Source organism: Theropithecus gelada, chromosome 6 (assembly GCF_003255815.1).
Source record: "Theropithecus gelada isolate Dixy chromosome 6, Tgel_1.0, whole genome shotgun sequence".
Classification (NCBI taxonomy): Eukaryota; Metazoa; Chordata; class Mammalia; order Primates; family Cercopithecidae; genus Theropithecus; species Theropithecus gelada.
The window spans coordinates 143,282,154-143,308,905 of record NC_037673.1 but is presented as its reverse complement, the minus strand read 5'-3'; the positions used below and the strand labels follow the sequence as shown (position 1 = coordinate 143,308,905).

At 40.7% G+C, this 26,752-nt stretch overlaps 1 protein-coding gene across 9 annotated transcripts in view; it reads left to right on the top strand.

The window, feature by feature from the left end:
* PPP2R2B (protein phosphatase 2 regulatory subunit Bbeta) overlaps window positions 1-26,752 on the top strand; it is a 476,090-nt gene that overhangs the window by 190,293 nt on the left and 259,045 nt on the right. For 2 of the 9 annotated variants that reach the window (XM_025388121.1, XM_025388120.1), the window contains one exon: window positions 5,738-5,931. The exons of 4 other annotated variants lie outside the window; for them this stretch is intronic. In XM_025388121.1, the coding sequence (XP_025243906.1) occupies window positions 5,738-5,931 (194 nt within the window). Of the gene's footprint in view, window positions 1-4,827; window positions 5,932-26,752 lie in introns of those variants that run through there. 3 more of the 9 variants (XM_025388124.1, XM_025388119.1, XM_025388125.1) reach the window with 3 other exon arrangements.

The window sequence follows — 26,752 nt, the reverse complement described above, 5'->3', positions numbered from 1 at the left end:
CACTGTGTATTTTCATAAGTTTTTGTACTTGAATTTCAGTTGCAGAAACGTTTACATGGTAAAATCCATTAAGAGTCCAGAGTCTAGAATAAATACGACACTTTGAGGACAAGAGGTTTTGTCTTCTTTTCCCAGGTTAAATGCCACATTAAAGGATCACTTATGTGGTATTACATGTTGTAGCATGCACAAACAGGAATTGCAAACTTGTTAGAAATTCAAGAGGTCATTCTCTGGACAGTCAGCACGTAAACCACCTTAGAGAGTTGTGCAATTGGTGCTTAGTGATCATAGAGAGAAAGTCCATATGATTCCACAACAGAGAAAAGTGACTAGGTCTGCACATACATAATGTCAAAGTCAAGAGAAGATAATCCCGATTCCTTTCATTTGCATAAGACTTCATGGTTTATAAAGGACTTTTTGCAAGATGATAAAATTTCATGTATCCAGTTTCTAGTTGTTCATTAAGACAGATTGATAGGCAGTAAAACTGAGGTTTCTAGGTCATTTCTGTTCACATGAACAATTGACTTGGAGTGCATCTCTCCAATTCTCTGCAAATGGGAGATCTCATGAAGTACTGCAGGAGGAAGAAGGGTCATTTTAGTGAAGCCTGGCTCTGAGCCAAACCTGGACTAAGCACTTTGGTTACCTCTGAAGCTACCCAACAACCCTGTGAAGTAGCAACTATTGTTTTCCTCCATTTTGCAAATATAGAGGTTCACAGATGTTAAATTACTCACCAAAGGTCATGAAATTTATAAATGCCTGAGCTGGGACACAAACCAGGACTGTCTGACATCTGAAGCCTCTATTAAGAATCTCCAGACTGGCTTAGGTCAAAGGTTTTAATAAAATTGTAGATATTTAATGTGCTAATTAGACAGAGTGACCTAAAAGGTTCCCGTGTAGGAAGCATTAGCCTAAGGAAGGATAAGTGGGTATGTTGAGTGTTGGCGGAGGGGACCATGACAAGGGTGGTTAAAAAAAAAAATGTGTCCACATGCTGTCATACTGAGCTGGGTAACTTAAGAAGGCCGTGTAATTGTAATTGGCCTTTTCTATGTAAAGCATAAGCCTGAAATATGTCAGTCTTTCAGAGTTCCCTCTGCTGCCTCCTTTGAAGACTATGGCCCCTTTTACATGAACTGTAAATTAGACACTAAGTTCCATGACATCAGAGACTGACTACATCTTATACACTGATGTTGCTGAATCTCTGATCCTATCCCAGTGTCTGACATAGTTAAGTACTTGCACATTTGCTGAGCATTGGTGGTGGTGATGATGACGAAAGTAAATACTCAAAGTAATAGCAATGCATTTTTTCCACATATTATCTCATTTAATCCTTGTAATAACTCTATGAAATAAATACTATTCATTTTCCTAATTTATAGATAAGAAAACCACAGTTTAGGGAGATCTTGTAACTTGCTTGAGAACACACAAGTAAGTGACAGAGAATGATATTGGAGCTTCGGCACTTAACATTGTGCTATAGGCTGTTGATATAGAATGCATTTGCTGTATTTCTAAGAAAGCTCATGTTATTAAAATTAGATGATAGAATTTAAGTTCTAAGAAGAAAGAAACTCTGTTTTATATAAATCTATATCTTTGGCACCTAGAACAATTCTTTTTTTTTTTCTTTTTTTTCTCGAGAAGGAGTCTTGCTCTGTCTCCCAGGCTGGAGTGCAGTGGTGCAATGTCAGCTCACTGCAACCTCTGCCTCCTAGGTTCAAGCAATTCTCCTGCCTCAGCCTCCCAAATAGCTGGGACTACAGGTACATGACACCATGCCGGCTATATTTTTGTATTTTTAGTATAGACAGGGTTTCACCGTGTTAGCCAGGATGGCCTCGATCTCCTGACCTCATAATCCACCCGACTCGGCCTCCCAAAGTGCTGAGATTACAGGTGTAAGCCTCCGCGCCTGGCCAGAATAATTCTTTACATAAGTACTTGGTAAATTTTGATCGTGTATATGCATACAGGAATAAATCAAAACAATTATTTCAATAGGAATACAGCTTATGAGCTAGAAAATTTCCAGCTCACAACAGATAATTTTAATATGGGGGTTAGAGGTATGAAACCTAAACATTTAAGTAGGATATTCAGCAATTTATTCATTTGTTTAAGAAATGTTTGTCTCCAACAAAAATAATTAAGCATCTACTAAGTGCCAGTTAGTCAACAGAAAAGATCTAGTGAGGTCAGGCATGGTGGCTCACGCCAGTAATCTCAGCACTTTGGAAGGCTGAATCAGGTGGATCACTGAGGTCAGGAGTTTGAGACCAGCCTGGCCAACATGGTGAAACCCCATCTCTACTGAAAGGACAAAAATTAGCTGGGCCTGGTGGTGCATGCCTGTAGTCCCAGCTACTCGGGAGTCTGAGGCACAAGACTCGCTTGAACCCGGGAGGCAGAGGTTGCAGTGAGCCGAGATCGTATCACTGCACTCCAGCCTGGGCGACAGAGCGAGACTCTGTCTCAGAAAAACAAATAAAATAAAATAAGAAAACAAAAGTAAAAGATCTAGTGAAAATAGCCACCAATAATAAGTAAACAAATATTATAAAATGCTGTGGGTCATGAAAAAGGCCAAAAAAAAAAATGTGAACACAGAAAACACCAGAGGTCGGGACTATGGTGTGGTCAGGGAAGGCCTCAGTGAAGCAGGGACAGTTGAGAGGCTGAATGCCAAGATGTGAGGAAGTGGCATAGAACATAGCATGCGGAAATGCTCACCACTATTGGAAAGAACTTGACATTTTAGAGGAATAGAGAAGTGGCCAGTGAGTCTTTTGAAGACTGATCTCTGCAGCCTACTCCCATCTCCCCTACTCTCCCCCACAGCCCCCCATCTCCACAGTGGTGCACAGGGCTCTTTTCACTCCCTTACCTCCTTCACCACATGTCATTGTGTTAAGGCACAGAGCCAACAGCTTTTTCCCCCTTGGTTTTGGGTGGATGAGCTAGTTCTCTCATATTAGAAAAGAGTAGTTGGCCAAATGGAAACCTTGAAATCTACTTAAACAATGGAGACCTATCCAATTTGCCTTCTCAGAACTTGTGTCTTAGGAAAAATGCCTGGACTGTTGAATAAATGCAGGAGAAATTTTGCAGGATATGTGAAAAAAAAATGAATAAATCCAGAGGCTTGATCTGTGGAAGGGACATTTTCCCCATTGGTTACAGTGGAAAATTCCTCAAGCACAGCCTGGCCAATGAGCCTGGGCCTACCTGATTCATCACACAGCTCTGTCCCAATCTAGCCCATGATTCAGAAAGACAAGGGGGAAATTTTCCCAAATACTATTCCAAGGCCTCCTGAAACAATTTAAGATTGTTCCAACTGAAGGCACAATGTCTTCTCATCATTTTGATTCACTAAGAGATGAACGTAGCTTTTCTTCACTCTGCTCCTACTCCAAATTGTGCCAATATCCAAGAGAAGCTGCAATGTGTAACTACAAAAGGACTGGATGTTGGAACCTTGGTGATAGATACAGCTCATCCCATGGAAGAACAAGCCAGGACAACTGGCACTAAAGTGGATTAAATCAACTTGTACCCGTCTTCACCTGTTACTAAAATTTTAAATGTGGATTTTGAACAAACAAGTGCATAAGCCTTAACCACCAACTGACAATAAAATGGAATCTATTGAAAGTTGAACTGAACTCCCCCCGCCCCCTCCCCCAAAACACACACACACACACACACACACACACACACACTATGTCAAGGAACATTTCTGTTCTTTTCTCCTACAGATATGCAGTCACTTTCTGGAGATGAGGACAAAGTAATTTTCTATCTACCAGAAGTATCCATACTGCATGGAAATCTAATGACAATTCCCAACCTCAGTTAAGGACTTGTTTTTCCATTTTTTTGAACTTCAAATACTTTCTAAATTGTGTTAGCTGAAGCATTGTATGTACATAATTAACTCATAGGTCCCTCTGGGCCCATCTAGCTAAACTTGTGGAGCTTAACTGAGCAAGACATTTGCTGATGTCTCTCCCTACAGTGATACCCATTGAAATGAATACCTTCTACAAGATGAAACCTAGGAAATGTCCTTTCTAAATTGGCTTTCTAGTGATTGGGGTTGATGTCTTTTCCAAATTAGCTTTCTAATGATTTGAGTTGCTTCATTAAGTGTTTTTGGTTGTTTCATAACAATAATGTTCTCATTTTCTTGCAAAAGTAGAGTTTGAAATTTGGGAAAACATGGGTGGGGAGGGAATTCTATAATTTCTTCCTAGTTGAAGTAGCAAGACAGGTCTCTTTTCTGTATTATTTGGATTCCCGAAATTCCCCCAGGGTAGCAGTGGCTCTCTGTGAGCACAGGGCTCTTATGCTTATGTTCCTGTGCTTCAATGTACCTTCCACGCTGAGAGCAAATAGAAGGTGTTCCTGCACAAGCAAAACCTAATGCAGGGGCTGCAATAGTTTGTCCAAAACGAAGTGCAAAGGGCAAGGGAGAGTGGACTTTTTCAGACTGACCCTGTTTACTAGTCTCGTGCTTTCCTTCACCTGTGTAGACACAGATGCTTTATTGAACACCAGCCTCCTATAGTTAGAAGATATTTTGACTCTTAGGAATGGGGGAAGCAATTGTGAAGTTCTGGCCCCTGCTCTCCCTCCTATTCCTAATGGAGGGCTTAAGATAGGCTCTGAGCGGCGCTTTCCACTCTCTCCTCTCTTTCTGAAGCTTCCAGCCCCAAACCTCGCCCTTTAAATACACCAAGGGACCACATGCATCATATAAGGGTGAGGAAAAGGGACCTGGATGTAGACTTCCTGACTATCCAAAGGAACCTACTTCTCTTTTCTGTCCTCAAGTGCAAATGTCCGGAGAAGGGCAGTGAGCTAGGGGCTCTGGGTGCTAGCGTAAATGCAGCCCTTAGCTGAGTGGCGCGAGAGGGGAGGAGGTTGGAAGAGCGCGTCTATGCATTCCACCTGAACCTGCAAGCTAGTCGCTTGCTGCCCAGGTGCCGATTCGCGGCTGCATGCGCCCCACTGCAGTAAAGAGCAACCGCAGCCTCTGCCTCGGCCACCACCGCTGCTGGGAAAGAGTCCTGGGGCTGCTGACGCGGTTGGGAGGAGCCTCGCCTTTAATGCACCAGCCGCCTCCAGCCTCCTGCAGCAGCAGCAGCAGCAGCAGCAGCAGCAGCAGCAGCAGCTGCGAGTGCGCGCGTGTGGGTGTGAGGGTGAGTGCGCTGGCGCCGGCCGCAGCGCCCTGCCCAGCTCCCCGCCAGCTTCCCTACCCCCGCCTGCCGGAGCCGCCCTCCCGTGGGACCAGCACCCTCATTCCGGCCAGGCAAGCCTGAATCCTGTCCCTGCCATCTCGCCACTGCAGCTCGGGTCCAGAAAGGCACCATTTTGTCGCGGCTGCCCGCTCTCCCAGGGGGAGGAGGGATCTTTTTTTGCATTTTGGAGCGGCTGCCAACGAGGGGAACCTGTTGGGCATCTCCCCAGACCCGCTTGTGAGCGCCTCCGGGGCGGGCGGGCGGGACCAGACCCCTCGGGGCACGGCGCATCTTGGCACCCGGAGGCAGCGGAGGCAGGCGCAGCATCCTCGCTGGGAATTGGAGCTGGAGTGAGCGCACCGCGCGGGAGGAGCCGCCGCAGCCTCGCAGAACCCGAGTGGAGGAGGTGACAGCTCCATTGCCGGGTTTTTATTTTTTTTCTCTCCGCCTCCCCGTCTCCTCCTCAGGCTCGGACCATGGTGCAGTCCCACTGGCTCCCCTGCCCCCCTCTCCTGTGAGACTGGCTGCGGGGAGGGATCATGGATACTTGTCTGCCGGCTTCTGGTTCCCACGCAAGTAAGCCTGCTGTCAATGGAGGAGGACATTGATACCCGCAAAATCAACAACAGTTTCCTGCGCGACCACAGCTATGCGACCGAAGGTAACGCCAGCCCCGCCGCATTCCGCCGTTGGGGCCGGGCGCAAGTTGCGGATCACTGTGCTTCGTGGGCAGCTGGGCGCGTAGTGGCGGAGACTCCTCCGGGCCCTGGGGCTGGGGCGGGGGCTCGGCTGGCCCCGGCAGCCGCCAGTGCACCCCGCATCCATCCGGGCTCCGCGAGGCGAGCCCGGCGTTCAGCAGCAGGTGGACCCGGCGCCCACGGGAGTTAAAATGGCCCTCAGGGATTAGGCTTTTCAGGGTGGGGCTCTCGCCCAGAAAGATGACCCCAGGAAGGCAGATGATCCCTTGCCCGAGATGTTTGCAGGGGTTTTGGGGGGAGATAAGAAGGGAGGGGCCCAGTAGGACCTTGGTACCCCCTCCCTGAGCGAAACGATGTTATGTCTCTCAGTGGCTGCAGGGAGGGCATGGTTTCATTTCCTGCCCATTCATCTCCCCGGCCGGCCAGGTTACCTGCTCAGACAATCAAAACCCCAAAGGCCCTTTGCAAACGGCCGAACGTCTTTCCTTTTGGAAGTGCATTAGCAAAAATAAAAAGGTGGCTGGGGAAATAGTGCTCTAGCGGCCAGCGAATGAGGCTGACACGTGGGGCGAGCAACGCGATCGGTGGGGCCTTTAAAAATCACCATTATGAATTCTGCAGCAGTAGTTTCTGCTGAATCAACAGCCAGCAGAAAGCAAGAGGGTTCAGCAAGCTGAGCTTTGCCAAGAGGTGAAATTGTCGTCTCTCCCTCTCTCCCAGCTTGTTCTGACATAAGCCCTAGTGCTGTGCGGGCAGGGAGGGCAAGTCAGCAGGTGGAATCTCATTCTTCCTTTTGTGTGTGAATAGAGAGTAGAGGCATTTTTCCCCCCAATGCCAAAACTTTTGCATTTTTGCTTTCATTTTCTACCTGTAGGCCTTTTATCCTTAGCCACTCCTACAAAGTGTTGCATTATCACATTGTAATATCCATGCGAGAAAATGTATGTGGAAGTTCTTTAGGACAATGTTGCAAGTTGTATTAATTTAAAATTATTATTCTTGGATGCTAACATTTCTGTAATATTTAATCAAATCAAAAGACTACTAGAGAAATGTGATGGGAGAGTAAAATAGTTCAAACTCTGAAAGAAATAAAAAGACACACACACATCTGGGGGTAAAGGTGGCATCTTCTATAAACATCCCTGGAAGTTCTAGATAGAAGGAATGCCCAGTGCTATTGAAAGTATATTCTCAATTTGCCATCATTTTTGGAGAGCATCAAGCCCAGTATGCCCATGGTGCTAGACAGATAAAGCACAGTTGTAAGCTCTGGCCTCCAGGAGCTTAGAGATGGCTTTTAAGATGTGCAGTCCATCTCTCCCCTATCCAGAGCACCATACTTACCGATTCTTTTTCTGTGCATGATGGCAACCTGATTGCAAGATGTTCTCCCTCAATCTTAGTGCTTTGTCACTGACTCAGTGACTTGATAGCATATGACTAACTCTGTAGCTAAGCATGTCATCCAAGAGAGAAGCTGGCCTTGGATCTGTTGGCTTTGGGGGGTAAATTTCTTTCTGTTTGTAACCACAAAGAAAGAAAGCTGCCTTCGTGTTTTCTTGTATATTACATTATGCAGGCAAGAGAAACTTAGCAAGCTTAGAAAATGCCCAGAGTGGAGCTATGTGTATAGGAGTGTCAACTGTGAAGTGAAGAAATCAGTTTAAAATGGCATTCTTTTATTGTTTTCAGGGCCCTGGATATTACCTTTGTTCTTATTTTTATTCCATTTTTGAAAACTCTGATTCTGGATAGAATATCTAGGTTCATGTAGTCAACAATTAGATATGAGTTTATAGCAATGAGCTTTCTGGCATGTGAGAATCAACCTCTCAGATTTCTTTCTCTTTCTCAAACATATACACATACTAAACACACTTAAAACTAACAAACCTTTATTTCACAGAAGCTTCCAGGTTTTAAAATCTGATCTTAGAGAAGGTATGGAAAGAAAAGGAAAAGAGAACTTAAACGATGTAAATACCAGAAGTTAGATAGAGCAAGAAGTTCCCTATGGTTTTGACCTATTCGTTTCAGGGAAGATTCATGCAATTTTATTGCCAGAGGGGGAAGAGTCCCGGTTCTTCCAATGAATACCTTAAGAAGTGTTAGTATACCTCGAAAGAGCACCAGATCAAAAGACTCTTTGTTAAAATTATCCTCACTGGGGACTTGCCCCACAAGTTTTCTTCCCCCTTATTAACTTATACCCACTTACTGGGTGGGGAATTAGCTTGTAGCTCCTTCTATAGATCTTGCTTTTCTGTTTCCTTTAATATTTCTACATTTTCCTCCTATCTGCTCAGTTATGTCAGATTGTTCTTTTTTTCCTCCAAAATATCTCCTTCACATGTATTTCTGAATTTTTCTTCCGTTTGCTCAGATCATTCCACATTGCAGTGTTCTATTTAAAGCTGAAAGGTTTTTGCTGTGTAGTTAGTGTGAAGGACTCTAAACTCAATTTGCATTGTAAGTGGTGGCTGCAGGCAAGTTCATCCAGCTAAGAGCAATGCAAATGCTAAAGGACACTTTCACCCAAGCTCCCCTCTCTCAGTCTCTTTCTCTCTCTCTGTCTCTCTCAGAAGAATGCATGATGTGCATTTAGTAAATAAATTTCCTAGGACTTTTTTTTTTTTTTTTAATTCTGAGCATGAAAGTTACTGCCCTCCCCTACCTTTCCCTACCTTTCCTCCTCTTTTAAAGTTAACATCTTTGAGCATCTTCTATGTTCCAAGCACTGTGCTGAGCTCTTCATGTATAGCATTTCAATATATCTAAACCCTGTTAAATGGATGTTGTCATTTCCATTTTCAAAGAAGGTAACTGATGCAACTGAGGACTGGAGATGTTACCAATTTGCCAAAAGTCACACATTGAATGGAAAACCTTGTCTTCAAACTCAAGCCAGTGTCTGAAGGCTAGGTTCTCCCACTAGGAAATTCTGCACTGCTTCATTTTCGTTTAGCTTCCAATCAGGTCTTATTATGGGAAAGATTGCAATGATTTTATCTTGGTGTGTAAGCTGTGTTGCCATCAGGCATAAAATCCTTTGCAGGGAGAATATGAAGTGTGTGTATGGGGTTATATAGAGGAAGGGCCTTGGGTGGGGTTGAAATTTCCCACAAAAATAAAGTCAACACAATGATTTGATTATTTATTTATTTATTTTTAAGATATGGAAATCCAGGATTCCTAACCAGGGATTCATCTCTCAAATCTCTCTATATATGGGTTTCCTGCTATATTTTTAGACTTCAGTTAGAGCCAAGTAAAACCCTGTCTCCATTATAGCAGCCTGTGAGTTTTCTAGATTAATCTTCTACTTTCAAATGGGGCCACAGATAGAATGAATATTCTACATAGATGGGATATTTTAAAATAACTGCCCTGTTCTTGGTTTCCTTAGCTGGAAAGTGGGAATAACAATAGAACCTATGCCAAAGAAAAATTATTTGATGCAGAGAAAGCACTCAAGCACTTGGGATATGCCTAGTACAAAGCCTACCCTTAATTCATTATAGTTGTTATTATTACTTAATATACTTGCTGGTTATATTCTGGCAACAAGTGGGTTCCATCTTCCCTCAGAAGCCTTTCTAAAAAAACTGTCTTGTTTATACATATTAAAGGAAGAACAAGTTTACTATTACAAGTAGCTCCTTTCAATTATTGATTCATTCTGCCTTTAATTCTTTCAACAAATATTGCAGAGGTGATACAGGATGTTCCAATACAGACAAGGTCTCTGTCTTCATGGATCTTTCAATCTAGCAGAGGAGACAGTATTAGACAAATAATTTTGCAAATAAATGTATAGTTACCAATTGTGACAAGTGATATTTAGGAAAGGCAGAAGATGCTTGGGGTCATAAGGTGGAAAGGTGAATCTAATTTAGATCGGGAGTTCAAGGACAGCCTCTCAGACAGCTGAAGCTGTGAACCAAAGGATGAATCTGCAATTAACAAGACCTGAAAGCATTTTAGGTAGAAGAGACAATAGGTACAATAGCCCAGAGCGATACAATAGCCTAACTGATCCAAGGAATGGAAAGATGACCATGGCGAGGAGCAGAGAAAAGAGTGATAAAAATGAGACTGGAGTCTGCAGTTCATTTTGGAATGTACCAAAAGCAAGAAAGATTAATGCTAAGATACAGGGATGGGTAAATGGATAGACATATGATAAATCAAGTATAAAATGTTAATCACTGGCAGGCTGTGGTGGTGCATGCCTGTAATCCCAGCTACTCAGGAGGCTGAGGCAGGAGAATCATTTGAACCCAGGAGGCAGAGGTTGCAGTGAGTCGAGATCATGCCACTACACTCCAGTCTGGATGACAGAACGAGACTCTGTCTCAAAAAAAAAAAAAAAAAAAAAGTTAATGACTAAATCAAGGTGGTAGGTCTATGGATAATCACTGTAATTTTTTTCCACTTTGCAGTCCGTTTGAATTTTCATAATAAAATGTTGGGGAAACAAAGACTGGAGAAGTATTCAGGGACCAGATCACATCAAGCCTTGTTGACCACAAGGAGTTTGGACTCTATCCAAAGATGAATGGAAAGTCATTAAGGGAGAAGGAAACATGATCAGATTTGTTCTTCTAGAAGCTTAGTCTGGCTGCTATGTAGGAGTTAGACAGCCAGGCATGTAATGAAAAAGAATGAAAGGTGGGAGATAATTAGGAGGTCATGGTGTGCTCCAGGATGGTGGCAGCAGTAGAGATGGAGAGAATTAGATGGATTTAAGATACATAATGGAGAAAGAATGCATTGCACTTACTTGATATGATTGGGTGCAGATGGAGAAGGTTATGTCAAGGATGACTCCCAGAATTTTGCCATGAAAACGGATGCGTAATGGGGCTCATCACTGAAAGCGGAAACAGACTTTGAAAACTGATTAGTTTGAGAAGACAGTGAGACATCTAGTTTCACAGTGAGACTTGCAAGTAGGCAATTGTGTTTCTGGGTCTGAAGCTCAAGAGAAAGACCTGGACTAGATAATAAATTTTAGATTAAACATCACCAGCATATTAAAGGTACTTAAAACTGTATGAATAGATGAGATGCCTCAGATAAGAGCATTTCAGGGCGAAACTTGAACCAATGAGTGAGAAAGTACAAGGAAGCGGATCTTGGCTTGGTATGAAGAAATTGTAGCAAAAAAGTACCTCACAATAGAATAGAGCCTTGGTAAGCATAACTAACTACACACTGATATTATTCAAGTAATACTATAATATATGGCCATTTCTCAGCAATGTGGTAGGATAAGAAGAGTCCAGTCTTGGATGAGTTCAGTTTAGAGCGTCTCCAAACTTAAGATCTGAGTGATTTGTGAAATACATTAGGTTTTTAGGGCCACAGAGAATAAAAGTGAGGAAGTAAAGGTTCCTCCTCCATCCTCCATTCCACATAAATTCAAGAAAAAGGGAACATATGATGAATAAAGCTGGGAAAGTACATGAGAATGGCTTTTGATGTGAAGATGCTGGGAAGGCATTGAAAAAATAAAAGGGGGTAGTGTCATATGATGGAGCGCTGCCTCATAGTTCCTTAAGTTGCTTTGGTATTTGTATGCAAATGCAAGATCAGAATGCTATTTCCAATGCATATGGATGAATGTTTGAGCTCTCCACTGTTCTCAGAGAAACCTGAAATGCGAGGTGAGAAGTAGCTGCCTTACACTACTGTAAATGACCTTTCTGGGGATGGGAAATGTTCTGCTACTAAACATAATAACCAGAATGCATTGAAAATCACTAGAAAGTATTCATTATTAGCATCCAGGTCCCCAGGGGCAATCCCAAGCCATTTATGAGTGCTGGTCAGAAATGTACCAATGATCCTGGGGTGAATAATATTAGGCCAGTCCTGTCAAAATATTGATAATGCCCAATGAAAATAGCACAGCTGTAGACTGACATTCCTAGACTTTGGCATTTGCATTTAAGAAGAAATAAGGGTCCAATTTAGACACTTAGCTGAGGGAAAGAAACTAAGGTATCATGAGTACAGTCTATTCCAGGCATTTTCCTAGGTATTTCTTATGTTTACTCATTTAATCTCTTTGAACAACCCAGAGAGAATGGTTGCATTAACCCCATTTTTAAAATAAGAAATTTCGAGGTACAGAGAACCAAAGGAACTTGCATAACAAACACACATGTATTACAAACATACTTACTTGTAAGTGGCATAACCAGATTAGAGCCCATGACTCTGTGGATTCTAGGCACATGTTCTTTGCCCACCCATGCTGCTCAGGATCTTTTGGGGAAATGCAAGTTTTGCTCCACCCTCCACATATATCCCGTTGGTGCCTACTCGGTGCTGCTGGATTTACTTGATCCATCTTCTTCTCCTAGCACAGCAGTGCACGTCTCTGGGCCTTTTCCATTATCCCACTGGGAGGGAGCTGAATTCTCCGACCCAGTAACAGAATCCTTAGCTGACTTACTCCTGTAGATTTCTTCTGTTCTATAATAAGAAAAGAAAAAAAGTGTTTCTGGAATTGAGCAATGAAGATGTGAGAACTAGCTGGAAGTTTTTTGAATAGCCTTCTCCATGTCACTCATCCCTGATGTAGAACAGTAAGCATGCAGCTCCCGGGCTGAGCTGAGATGATCCCACTGGGCCATCTAGGCACCCACTCTCCCCAGCTCATGACAACTCATATAGTTGCCTGGGCCACAGCAAGAGGAGTATGACAGAGGCAGCTGTGGGATGGCAGATGTCCTTTTGCACACAAATATGTGGATGTCTGAGGCCTCACTTTGGCCAGAGTGGCTCTCCAGCTGGTTCTCCTCATCTTCCATTAATAAGAAGATGATTTTGCTTTCACCCAACTTGTCATCTTTACCACCAAATTTCCTTCTTTTGCCTCTCCAATAGAAGTCTAGAATCAGGCTGAACGTCAGCTCCAATACAACTATATCACAGAAAACACAGATTATTTTTATAAGTTCACTAGGGACTTTGTCAGAAATAACCCAGGAACCTTTGAGTCCTTCTCCAAGTTCACTGTGGAAAGAGTTAATAGTGGGAAATATTAATAGTTAATGTTCATAGTTTTCTTTGGAGAAAGGGTCATCCTGGGTAGTGGGAAGGGGTGTGTGCATGTATAGGGGGAAGTCAGACTTTCACTTCTGTGCTTTAGAGTTAAAAGACTTGATTGCTTACAACAAATGTTAAATGAAGGAGGGGTCTGTGTGTAAGGGGAAAAAAAGATGTGTGGAGTTTAGGAATCTAGTGGGGCCTCTATGAACAGGATTTAACCTGAGAAGGATGGGGTCTGTTGGACAGAGTGTGCTGAAGAGTACCTTACCTGCGGGAGGATGTGTTTCAGGTGTACTGGCCTTTGTGCTTGGTGTATTAGTCAGCTCAGACTGCATTTAAAAGAACGCCACATACTGAGTTGCCTAAACAAAAGAAATTTTGTTTTCTCACATTTCTGGAGTTGGGAATTCCAAGATCAAGGTGCCAGCAGGGTTGGTTTCTGGTAAGTTCTGTCTTCCCATGTATAGCCAACTTCTTGCTGGGTCCTCATATGGCCTTTCTCCTGTGTGCAAGTATGAAAAGAGAGCAATCCCTGGCATTTTTTTTTCTTCTTGTAAGGGCACTAGCCCCATAAGACCTTATCCTTATGACCTCATTTAATCTTAATTATCTCCTTAAAGGACCTATCTCCAAATACAGTCACACTAGGAGGTAGGGCTTCAACATTTAGATTAGGGTGAAGGGGGGGTACAATTTGATCCATAATATTGGGGAACTGAAAACCTCCTCCATCAAGCATTGCTTATCACACCGGTATGGATCCTTGTTAAGTAATGAACCTGAAGTGGTCACAGAATGGCAGGCCGCCTCCTCCACTTAATGTAGACGCATCAACTTGGTGTCCTTCTACAGACACACAAGGGTGTAGAGGCTAGCAAAGCTGTAAATGTCTCTAATACAGAATATTGCAGCAAGATGCTGCTGAGAGTTCCCAGGTGGTCTAAAAGATAGAACTTGGGTCCCTAAGTACAAAATACCACCAGGAAGGACCTTACCACAGTGGGAGAGCCACACAGGAAACTCAGTGAGACTAACATTGTTCATGTAGCTTTGTAGAAGTCAGGTTAGGGCTAGAGACACTCAAGTTGGGAGGTCTGTTGGTTCATTCCAACTGCATTATTGCAATTCACATTTCCCTCTGCCTTTATGTTTTTATTTATAAGTCAAATAATACTACATTCTTTCTTACTTAAAAGGATTCAAGCATGATAAGTAGATAAAGCATGAGTCACCCTCCATCCCATGCCCATCCCACTTTCCTATCCAAAGGTTGCCATTATCAGTAGTTGGTAGACTTCCTCAGAGCCATCTTTCTATTCATGCATTTAAATATACAAGTATAGATATATAGTTGGGGAGGATGTTTGCATAAATGAGTACACACTGCCTGTTTTATCTGCAATTTGTTTGTTCTTCTACTAGTAATATGTCTTCAAGATTTTTCCGTATCAGAACACCTACATCTGTCTCATGCCTTTTAATGGTTGCACAGTGCTCTATAGTATGACAGTACCACAGTTTATTTAGTAGTTCCCTGTGGATAGAAAATTGTTTCCAGCTTTTATATTACATAAGATGCTGCAGTGATTATGTGTATATGTGTTTTTGTTTAAATGTTCTCCTTCCTGATTTTATTATCTTTAAAGCTGAGATGATAGTTCCCATTTCTTAGCAAAATGGCAAGAAAAAATTAGAAATCTCTGGTATTCTATTTGTTTTCTGTGTAACTGTGGATCAGTAATGTAAACTAAAGAACCTGAATTTGCTAATGCAGAGAATGAGAATACCTGACCTACCTATTTATATGTGCCCAGTACTGTGTCTCCCAAAACCATTGTGGATTTGAATGTTAATAATTAATAATGACTGCTGGTAGTTATGGAGGGTTTTCTGTGTGCCAGTACAGGTTTTGAGCCTTAAAATATTTTTCTCATGTAGTCCAATTTAATTGTATAGGCTGATACTGTTCTTATCCCCCTTTAAATGAAAAGTTAAAGCAAAATAATATTATTACTAGTCCATTGTGACACAAGGGTGAGTAAAACAGAAGTCACATCCAGGTCTGTCTGATTCCAAACCCTGTATTCTTAAACTTGGCAAAAATTCATCACAATGTAGTAAATGAACACCTGTTTAAAAGAACAGTTATGATGTTGATAGAGAAAAGATGATTCACTTTTCTAAAAAATATTCTTCTGAATCAATCAATACAAGAGTCCAATTTCTACCAAGGATTTGAAAATGAACTGGGGGAAAATGGAAAGGCAAAATACACTATCGTAAACAGTAATGTGGAATGCACGTCAGAAGACCTGGGTAGGATTCCAGTCCTGCTACCATAATTTGTCACTTTTACTCTCTGGGCTTCAGTTTCCTAATCTACTATAATGAGGTTGAAGATGGGGGAGGGAAGGCATGCTCTCTACAGTAGGCTTTTCTGACTCTGAGTTTCTATGAGGCATCATTTCTGTATTTGTGATCATCTAGGTCTCTTTGGTATGTTCTATGTTCAACTCAGGGGTGAGACTGGGAAAACACAGCCATAGGCTTTAAATGACCCCAGAAATTCCAGGGTCAAATCATCCTTCTGGCAAGAAGGCTCTGGTGCAGCCAAGAGGCAGAGCCAGAAAGAGAAACTTCTCTTTGCCAAAAGCTGCTGCAGATGGAGGAGCCAGTCTGTCTGGGCAGCCATGACTTTGAGAGGAGCCATTTGGCAAAGTTGTTGGCAGGAGCTGCCTTGCAGCATGAATGCTGGAGACAGTCCTGGGCTGGAGTGAATCAGGGACGCAGCAAAGGTGGCTGGTGGAACAAATAACCATCTGGTGAGCAGGGTGCTGCTCATCTTGCCACACTGATGGGGAAGAGCAAGTGCCAATCAATGAGGTTAAGCTCTCAATGACATGATCTGACAGGCACAATAGAATTTCTCTCCTGCTATTTTATACTCCATGGAGCGGGTTATAAACTCCAAGGGAACGTAACTTTTTCAGAAACCAGGAAGGCCCCAATTTCTTCCACTATTATAAAATAGGAAAGAAAATTTAACAATTCAAACAAAAATTATTTATTGCCAAGTGCTATGTAGGATGTGCTGGGGCATATGGTGAAGTATGACTATTGTCTTGTTCTCAAACATCTCTCCATCTATTTGGGCAGGTGACACTCAGTTCTTCTCAAAACATAATTAACCACAGAAGCCAGGGTGTGTGAAACTGTGTCCTGTTTATCTCTCTATTATTATGAGGTAGCCAAGGTGGTGGAATCAGAGCCCACCTGGCTCTAGACACACCTCTGGCTGTGCTAGTTCTGTGGCCTTAGGCAGATCACTTCATTTTGCTGAGTGTTTTCTTGCCTACAAAAATATGGCAGGGGATGAGGCAACATGTTATTATTTATATGTGATAAATAAATAAATACAAAAGAATCCCTCTCTGGGACCAATAGTTGACAGTAAACTTGAAAAGTTAAGGCAAGGAGTCACAAAAAATAACATGCCATTTAAATTTATTAATTTCAATGAAAGGCCAGATGAAGAATCAAGGCCTTACCTTTGAGTATGGATTGGTGATTGGAGGTTGTAATATTTTTCTTGCATGAACCATACCCCAAATGACAAAGACCATGTCCAATTTTGATTTCCTTAAGGTTGAACAAGACCATAGACATCACAGAAGCAATCTTACTACAGAATCCTTCTAGATTCTTATGATTGTTCCCCAATTTTTATATCTCCTACTTTTAATTTGATGATTCTTTGTCAAGTCTTTTGAAATTCTTCGACTGACTTTTCATATGAAACAACCATCCTTTTTTTTTTACACTATTCCTCTCATCACCTTCCATGATATTTAATTAAATAACAAGTATAACTGGCATCAGGAGACTTGGAAACAAACACAAATGACTCTCAGTAAATATGCAACTCAACCTGAAGGAGCAGAAGTGTGCCTATGTACCAGAGATTAGCCTACTGAATTAGCTGTGAGTACTTATAAAGGATGTTGTAGGCCTGTTTTACAGAAAGAATGGAAGGCACTTTTTCTTCTTGGAGAGTCAGCTACTTGGAGGTCTGTTAAAAGGACTTCTGCTGTAATTATGATGATGAGGAAGAGCCACTATATACTGAGTGCTTGCAATGTAGCAGGAATCAGGTTAAGTATTCCGGATGTACTCTATGTTATATACTACGTATTATGTATCTATGGTATACTACATATGATGTATATATTATATAGATGCCTGTGTGTGCATATATATGTGTATGTATCTGTGTGTGTGTATGTGTGTGTGTGTGTATATATATATAAAATTTCAACTTCACAACAACTGTCAAAAGTATGTACAATTAGAGCTGAAGTAGGTGAGACTTTAGATCTTATTCACCATTGTTTATCCATCTCCTAGTATAGTATCTGGTGAAAAAGCACTCATTACACACTTATGGAGTGAAAGAGAAAATAGATTTCTACTTTACTGATGATAAAACTGAGGCTTAGAGAATTTGTGTCATTTTTCCCAGTATCAATCAGCAGATCCAGGACTTGAATGCAGGTATGTCTGACATAAAAATATATGTTCTTAAGAGCAAACTGAGGTACAATACAGTAATTTTTCTGTACAAAGTTCTTGGACATATACTTTGGATCTCATATTGCCTACGAATATCCTAATAGAATGAAACTTTGGTATTATCTCCATTTTATAAAAATGTGTCGATATTCTAGAACAGAGATCAGTAAACTTTTCCTGTAGAGGGTCAGATAATAAATATTTTAGGCTTTGCTGAGCATACAGCCTTTGTCCCAGCTACTCAATTCTTCCATTGTAGTATGTGGGCATGGTTGTATTCTAGTGAAACTCTATTTACAAAATCAAGGAGTAGCCTGTAGACCATCATTTGCTGACCCCCATTCTAGAAAAGTACTGGGAACCTAGTAGAGGTCCAAACAATGTTAATCTTGCAAGTGAGTGGCTGCAGTAAGTGCTAGAGGGAAGCTCACCTCACCAGAAGTGGTTAAGTGGGAAGGTGGGGCCTTGGTGGGATGCTGGCAGGTAGAGAGGGGTGGCAATGGCTTTCCTCATTGGAGGCAGAGTCTTGTGTGATGCTAGGAGGCAAAAGTATGCAAGGAAGATGGCATGTTGTTTTAACAAGTGAGCTGGAGATTAGAGATGTAACAGAATGTTTGACAGCTCATTAGAGTCCTCACACATAGTCATATCCCTTCTAATCAGTGTCTGTCCAATAGTTCACTCAGCAGTTATTTTAAAAATATTAATTATATATTAGGCACTATGCTAAAAAACCTAGGTATAAAATTTTAAAAAATTAAATGTAGACCCTGCTCTCACAGACCTTGCATTCTATTGGGAATAGATACATTAAAAAAAACATGTGAATATGAATATGAAACCTGTTAAAGGAGAAGGAAGAGATCCTCTAAGAGAATAAAGTACATGTTCATTGATGAAAATTTTGACTGTACAGAAAAGTCTAAAAGAGAAAATCAAATTTCCTTCTAGCTATGCCAGAGACAATCATTATAAACATTTTTGATGTGCTATATTTCCTTCCAGGCTCACTCAGTGTGTGTGTGTGTGTGTGTGTGTGTGTGTGTGTGTGTGAAAGAGATGAATGGAGAATGCTAGAATTATATGCAAAACAGCATCCTATATAGGGTTTATTTGTTTGCTTTTGCCCCAAACGCAAACTGTTAGCATTTTCTATAATATTCTATAGTTGAACCACAATTTTGCCAGTCACCTAATAATGAAAGTTTAGGTTGCTTTCAGTATTTGCTATAATAATTCTGAAATATGTAAATAATATATCTGGTTATGTTATAGAGTCAAAATCATGTCTTTGGTTATGTTGTAGAACAAGTTCCTAAAAGTAGCTTACTGGGTTAAATGGTATAAACAATTATGTTTCTAGATGATAGGAATAAATTACCTTCTAAAATGGCTATCCCAAGGAATACCTTTGTAATTACTGTAGGTGTTTTCTACATTTGTTCTATGCATATTTTGCTTCCACCTCACATTGTCACAAATTTTCAAGGTGCTTAAGTTTATCCTAGGGAACTTACGTGGGGTGAAGATCAGAAAAAAATTCATAAAGATACAGCCATTGAATTTTAATTTGATCCCATTGCCCTTCTACCCCCCAAAGCTCCAGGTACTTGGACCCTTTCTGAGAGGAGTGGCAGGCTCAGTTCTCAGCCTCTGCCATTAAGCACATGGGTGAGTAGTTTGTTCCCTGGGATTCAGTTGCCCACCTATGTTAAATAAAATTACTTTCATGGTTCCAGGGCATCATTTGTAGATGAGTATATGGAACCTGGTGACCCAGAAATGTTAATTTTCTTCAAACTGGTGAGTAGGTAACTTCAAAGAATGATTGCCCCAGTATGACAACCAGGATGGTTGTTTAATGAGCTAGTCTCTCATGGGGTACAAATTTGACATTTCTGAAAACTGTGCTAACTTTTTTTTTTTTTTTTTTTGGTTAATACTATGTGTGGTTGAATGCAATTTGAACCCAGGCAAATCTGAAAAAAATTAGACTTTAGCTATCATTGACTTGAGACTTCCAGACATCTCTAGTCTTCTCCCAAAACTGGCACTATTGTTTGATCTAAATGAAAAGTGCAGATCTTATAAATTACCACTGTAGTTAACATTCTATAGTTGAACCATAATTTTACCAGCCACCTAATGATGGAAGTTTAGATTATTTCCAATATTGCTGTAATAATTGTGAAATAGATAAATAATACCATGACTCTAAGTCATGTCTTTGGTTATTTTTTAGAACAAGTTTCTAAAGGCAGGATTACTGGATTAAATGGTATGAACGATTATGTTTCTAGATGATAGGAATAAATGCCCTTCTGAAATCTCTGTCCCAAGGAATACCTTTGTAATTGCTATGATCCTTTTCCACTTTTGTTCTATCCATATTTTCAGTGAGTGACTTTTAGTCCACTTTCAAAGTATATTGGCTGTCTGCATTTCAGCAGTCTTTGGGGATTACAGTTGGGAGTCAGTTTGAAATCTCAATTCAGTTGGCCTGAGTATTTATTTAGAACATTGTTCCTCTCTGAAGTGTCTTGGGGTATTGAAAAAAAAAATTAAGCTCTTTGAGGCATTTTTTAATTTAAAAAAGTTTATACAATATTTTAAAAATTATACACAGGGTAGCACATAAAATTTAAAGGATGGACGGATGGATGGATGGATGGGCAGTTTAATGGATAAATATTTGTGGTGGTTAGTAGGTGACCCAGTTGCCTTCTCAGAGGACTAAAAGTGTTAAAGCATCTTCTAGAAACTCCAAGTTTCAGTGGAGATTTGGGGGTGCAATATTAAAATCTACTTTTCATCCTCTTCTTCTTCTGTCTTGGAGCCAAATGTAGGTGGGATTAATTAGAGTAGCACAGATCTGTAGGGACATGATTCCTGGAATTCATTAATGGTGCTAGTTTAAAAGGAGAAGATATGACAAGCAGAGAAGAGCTCTCTAGAACCCTGAACTATCAGAAGAGATTAGGACAGTTTAGTGCTTCCAGCTGACATCTCCTGCAATGACTAACTTCTAATCCCTTTTCTCATTCTGTAGGATTAGCCTGGGTGAAACTGACATACTATGTTTTAGAAGTCAGGACCCTCTGGTCACTTAATACGATACAGAGGGAAGTTTTGGGTGCAGCTCCATTTGTGAACAAGATATATTTTTCTATAGGTTGCTAAGCACCCACCCGGACCTGAAAATCTCTGTGCACTGTGGAAAAAAGGAAAAAAAAAAGCAAAAGCAGTCTGATTATCGTATTGTACTTCAGCTGCCAACATGCTTACTCAGTCCTTAAGCTTCCTCAGCACAATTTGAGATGGAAATTTTCCGATCAGAATTTTTCCTATAAGTCTTAGAAACTTGGATTTGAGCCCACTATGCAAGCCAGGGTTTTTTTTTTTTAATTTTTTTTTTAAATTTTTTTTTTTAATTTTTCCAATTACTTGACAAGCAGGTTGCCTTTGAGTCACTCACATGAATGGCCTTGATGCAGACGTTGGCAAATGCTGAAAAGGCAAAAAAAATAAAAATAAAAATAAAAAATTTCCTTTCTTTGACCCTTTAAGAAGATTAGTCTGTTCACAGTTTTCTCCTGTGCTTATAAACTTTCATGTTTCCTGCCTGTCCTCCTCGCATCTTCTAAGTCTCTCCTAACTGATCTTCAAAGCATTAAGACTGGCTTGTGCTGGGCCCTGACTACTCCAGGTCATTTCTGCTTCCCTGCCTCTCTGTGTGCTGTTTCCCCTTCCCTGGTACTTACAAGGCCTGCCTCCAGTCCACATGTTCCTGTGAAGTTTTTCCTGAATTCTTCAAGTTCTTTGATCGCCACAGCAATCCTATGAGCATATAGATATTTTCCCCATTTCACGAATGTGGCAACTGAGGTCCAAGTTCAGATACCTAGACCTAAAGACATAGATCCTGCACATCATCTCCCCAGCAAGACATACACTCCAGGAAGACAGTGACCACATCTTTCCCTCTAGTTTACCGTACAAAGGACAGTGCGGTTCTTGGCACACAGGTGCTTAGTAAATGGTTTTTGAATTTGATTTCAGTTTGAGAGTAGATTAATAGCATTTCTCTAGTTAGGACAGCAGCCAGTTACATATTCTTTTCTTGGGAGTTTAGACTTGCAGATCTCTCTGAACCAGGTAAAGCCAGGTCCTCCTACCCCAGCTAAAGTTTAAAGATGCAGGAGAGGCTGGGCGCGGTGGCTCAAGCCTGTAATCCCAGCACTTTGGGAGACCAAGACGGGCGGATCACGAGGTCAGGAGATCGAGACCATCCTGGCTAACACAGTGAAACCCCGTCTCTACTAAAAAATACAAAAAACTAGCCGGGCGAGGTGGTGGGCGCCTGTAGTCCCAGCTACTCGGGAGGCTGAGGCAGGAGAATGGCGTGAACCTGGGAGGCGGAGCTTGCAGTGAGCTGAGATCCGGCCACTGTACTCCAGCCTGGGCGACAGAGCGAGACTCCGTCTCAAAAAAAAAAAAAAAAAAAAAAAAGATGCAGGAGAGATGTCAAAAGATGTGATCTTGGATTTCTGCAATCACTTAGAAACTGTACTGGCTAATTAAGATCATAATTGATTATTTGTTCTTTCATTCACTTATGTGTTTACGTGTGTGTTCTTTCATTATTTAACCATTCAGCAGGTATTTACTGAGCAAATGAAGCTTCATTCATATTACATGAGTTATTACATGAAAATATCAATAAGAAAAATTATGTGAAAGTTTATTAATATTGGCTATGAGGGGGATGAAAGCAGCAAGCCAAAAGAAAGAAAAAAATGCTGTATTTTAAAGAAAGTCAAAGGTAGCTTCATCTACGATAAAAAGGGTGTGTAAAGTATGATTTCTGTTATATAAAATTTTATTTGCATAGGTAAAGAATTCCATGGAAAAATGGCTACAAAAATGTATTGATAGCTCAGGCTGATGAAATTTTAAGTAACTTCTACTGTTTTTATATTTTCTATAATGTATGACAGTTTTAAATAAATATATACATTGTTTATGTAATAAAAACAATAAGGCTGCCATTGTTGTGAGAAGCAATTCATGGAGTGTCTACTAATGTGACTAGTCTCTGGGATTCAATGTAGTGAATATTCACCTGAGTTCTTCCTTTTACTTTGAAGACACATTAATAATTCTTCAAATAAAAATCAGTTTGACGGCCGGGTGCAGTGGCTCACGCCTGTAATCCCGGCACTTTGGGAGGCCAAGGTGGGTGAATCACGAGGTCAGGAGAACGAGACCATCCTGGCTAACACGGTGAAACCCTGTCTCTACTAAAAATACAAAAAATTAGCCAGGCGTGGTGGTGGGCGCCTGTAGTCCCAGCTACTCGGGAGGCTGAGGCAGGAGAATGGCGTGAACCCGGGAGGTGGAGGTAGCAGTGAGCCGAGATCGCGCCACTGCCCTCCAGCCTGGGAGACAGAGACTCTGTCTCAAAAAAAAAAAAATCAGTTTGAATACTGGAAGAGGAGTGATAAGTGAACACTGACTGTCAGATTCTATAGTAAGAATCCTTTTTAAGGTCTCTCACCTGAAGATCTAGGTGAAAGGGCTTTGGCAATGAGCCTGACCCTCAGGTTTATAGCCCCTTTGGTCCTTACCTCTTGGCTGCAACAAGAAAGGTAAGACGATATCTCTTACTTCGGTCAATCATTTTATAAGGGGGACTAAGCAATGGTCTGGATGAGTCAGTGAAAATCAATTGCAATGATGGAAAACCCATCTAAGAAAAAATGTCCTAGAGCCAGTGAGTCAGAGCCAGCCCCTCTGCACATGAAAGATTTCAGTCTGTGTTTATTGACACAGAGGGTGGTTTTAATTACCCTGAAGGAATTTCTGGCATGTTTTGCCAAAGCCAGTTTTAAAATGTTTAATCAGTGGATTAGTGACTATCGGACCTACTGGAGAGGTCTGCACATGGGGCAGCTGGGCAAGTGTAGTGTATTGCAATGAGGCTGTTAGTGACAGAGTATAGGTACATTTTGTCAGAGAAACATGGGAGAATACTACCATCCACTCATGAGACGATCTTGGCTTTAGAAAGTGTGGTGTGTTTTCTGTGTCAAAGGCTTGATTTCCTTCCTTGGTTTCATGATCTAAGCAACCTCATGACCTCTGTTTTTGGTATACTGAAAAGGGAACGTGGGTAAGATGGTCTAGAGCCAGAGTTTGAGTGATTAATCAAGCAATCAGTTCAAGCCACAACTAGCAACTTGAAAGAGTGAATATGTTTTTCTAAATTTCATAGGCCCAGGGAGAATGTATACTTAAAATAGCATGATTGCTTTTGTTTTACCTATTTGTGTGGACCTATAAAACATTTCAAGATGAGAGCTATAAAAGGAAAAGCAGAATGGTGGTGTCACATCACAAAGCAATTTTAATCTGCTAGATACCTTGAAAGGAAACCATAGCCCAAGATAAAGGTAAAATCGCCAGGAAAAAAATTGTTTTTCTGATTTTTGTGTCTTTGCTCTTATATCTTTTGGTTGAATCTCTCCAATAAGATGTAAAAATACTTAATAGTGCTAAATACCATATTTTCTTCATCTCTCCAAGGTAAACTTCAAATAGAATTTCTCTTTTTTCCTTACACAAAACTGTCTTTCATACTACCTCCTTTCCCTGATGTTTTAATCTACAGATAGGCCATGTTCTACTCTCTAATGTAGACAAGCAAGAGACTTGGCACCTTGAAATTTGAATAGAAACCCAAAGGCATCTTTGCTACATTGAGCCCATGTTGTTGAGCTGCTATTTATGTACTGTGCATTTACATGGTAGTTTAGTGATATTCCTCGTTGCTTTCACAGAAAGGTTTCTCAGGCTATTTCATACCAACATGAACTTATCTGGGGGTTTGCCAAGTTTACTGGCTCTTGACTCCTTCTTTTTATAAAATTTTTGTTTTGGGTTTAGAAGTACATGTGCAGGATTGTTAGATCTCTAAGCTGCATGTCACAGGGGTTTGCAACATGCAGATTATTTGGTTACTCAGGTCATATTTTACTCTCTTAACCATCAAAACAACTGATCAAATAGTTCACTTGTCTTTGGCACTGCTGATAGTTTTCAACTCTAAAGAATTCCCCCTTCCTCTGGCTTTTAAATTAGTTCATCAGTAAACCAACTTCACCAAACAGGTTGATACATTAGCAGCTAAATATTAGGCAAGGAAGGAGTTATATAAAGTGGTAATGCCATCTTGTACTTGTGGAGGGGTTTGTATTTCTGCAAAGTATTTTCACAGCTCTTGTTTACTCTGCACAACAAACATAAAGAGTAAATTGCCTTTCTTCTCATTTTCTCAGTTAGAAAACTGAGATCCAGTAGAGTTAATCAACTTGCCTATGATCACATGCCAGTTCATGGTGGAGAGAAGACTGAGGTTTAGAGACTGATTCATAAAACCAAGCTCTTTCTGTGATATCAGAATATGAGATAAATCAATAAACTCCTAACTAGATGAAATCTTACAGTCTTGGAAAAAAGTGCATCTGCTTGCTGACTCTCTGTAAGGCATTGACCACTAACATTTTTAGCACAAGTTTCTTTGGGTGGAACAACTTGGTGTGCCTTACCCCTTTGATTTTGGGGCTTAGGCAGGGTTGTGTCTCATTCCTAAAGTCACTCATTGTTACTCTTGCCAAGTGGAAGAGTCTCTGGAACCACATTCCTGGACAGTGGTGCAAGCCTTAAAGCGCTAGGGTTTGGTGATAATAAAGAAAAAGCCAATGGATTTAGTTCTATGTCATGGCCATATATTGCGCCCAAATATCTAACTCACAGATATCTACCATTTGGAATCAGCAAGAAAATAGGTAAGAAAAACAATGGATTGATCATCACCAACACGATTCTGATCCCCAGAAACTAACATAAGGACAGAAAAGCAACATTTACTGAGTATTATGTGTATTTTTTGCCTCATTTCCATTTTATTATGTAAGCAGTGAAATCTTTGATAAAAAGATGGGCTCATTACTTAAATCCTCTTACTGCAGTTAACCCTATGTAAACTTAAGACAATAGTAGTAACTACCTTCCATGGTTGTTGTGAGGATTAAGTGATATAATACTTGTATATGGCTAGTTCAGTCCCTGACACAGATTAAGCATTCAATGAGTAGTTGGTTGTTTTTAGTAGTTTTAGATGACTTAAGTGGTCATAAGCATTATTTGCAATGGACTATGTGCACTTTTACGCTCCCAACCCTAGAGTTTAGAATAATGTGAAAAAAAGTAGTCAAGAAAACAGACTCTGGAGATGACTGGGTTTGTATCCTGGCCCCATCACTTACTAGTTCTTGGGCAAGTTATTTAACCTCGCTAAGCTCAGGTGCCTCATCTGTGAAATGAAGATAACAGTGCTTAACCTCATAAGGCTATTGTAAGTATTAAAAGTAACAGTGCCTGTAATGTCCTCAGGACAGTCCCAGGAACATAGTAGGTAGTAATTGCTAAATAATATTAGGCTGTATTTTCATTAATATTAGTACACTTATGTATATGCCGTAAGATATTACTGTTGAAAGACAGTTGTTCACAAAACAGAGGACAAATAAGTTAATACACTAACCTTAATCTTTGATCCAGTATCAGTACTGGCTGGTGGTGATTTGATCTCCTTTAAATAACAAACATAATCTGTTAGGTTGGATTCTTGTGTCAATCTAAACAAACTGCTGCCTTTTTCTGAATATGAAATGAAGCATTGAGGAAAATTCATTATCTGCTCCATGCACCATCAGGATATTTAAGGATAATAACTTTAAGATACTAAAAAATTAACAATAATGGATTAATTATGAACCTTTTTTTCTATATTAGTGGTATGTTGAAGCTTTCCAGTAAGGCCTTTTTTTTTAATCTTACATGTTTATTTTGAATATTTCTTCTTATATTACCTTGTTCATAGCTTCTCATAGGGTATAACCTCTTAACTTCTGAACTCTTGCAGAGAAAGGGGGCTATTTCTAATGAGTGAGGTGACTTGCTTCTGCTCCTGAATAGTTCCTATTGCATAAAAGTTGTTCTGCACCAGAGCATTCTCTCTTTCACCCACTGCTCCTAGCCCTGCACCATAAAACCTTACCCCAAACACTGCGTATCCTGTCCACAGGA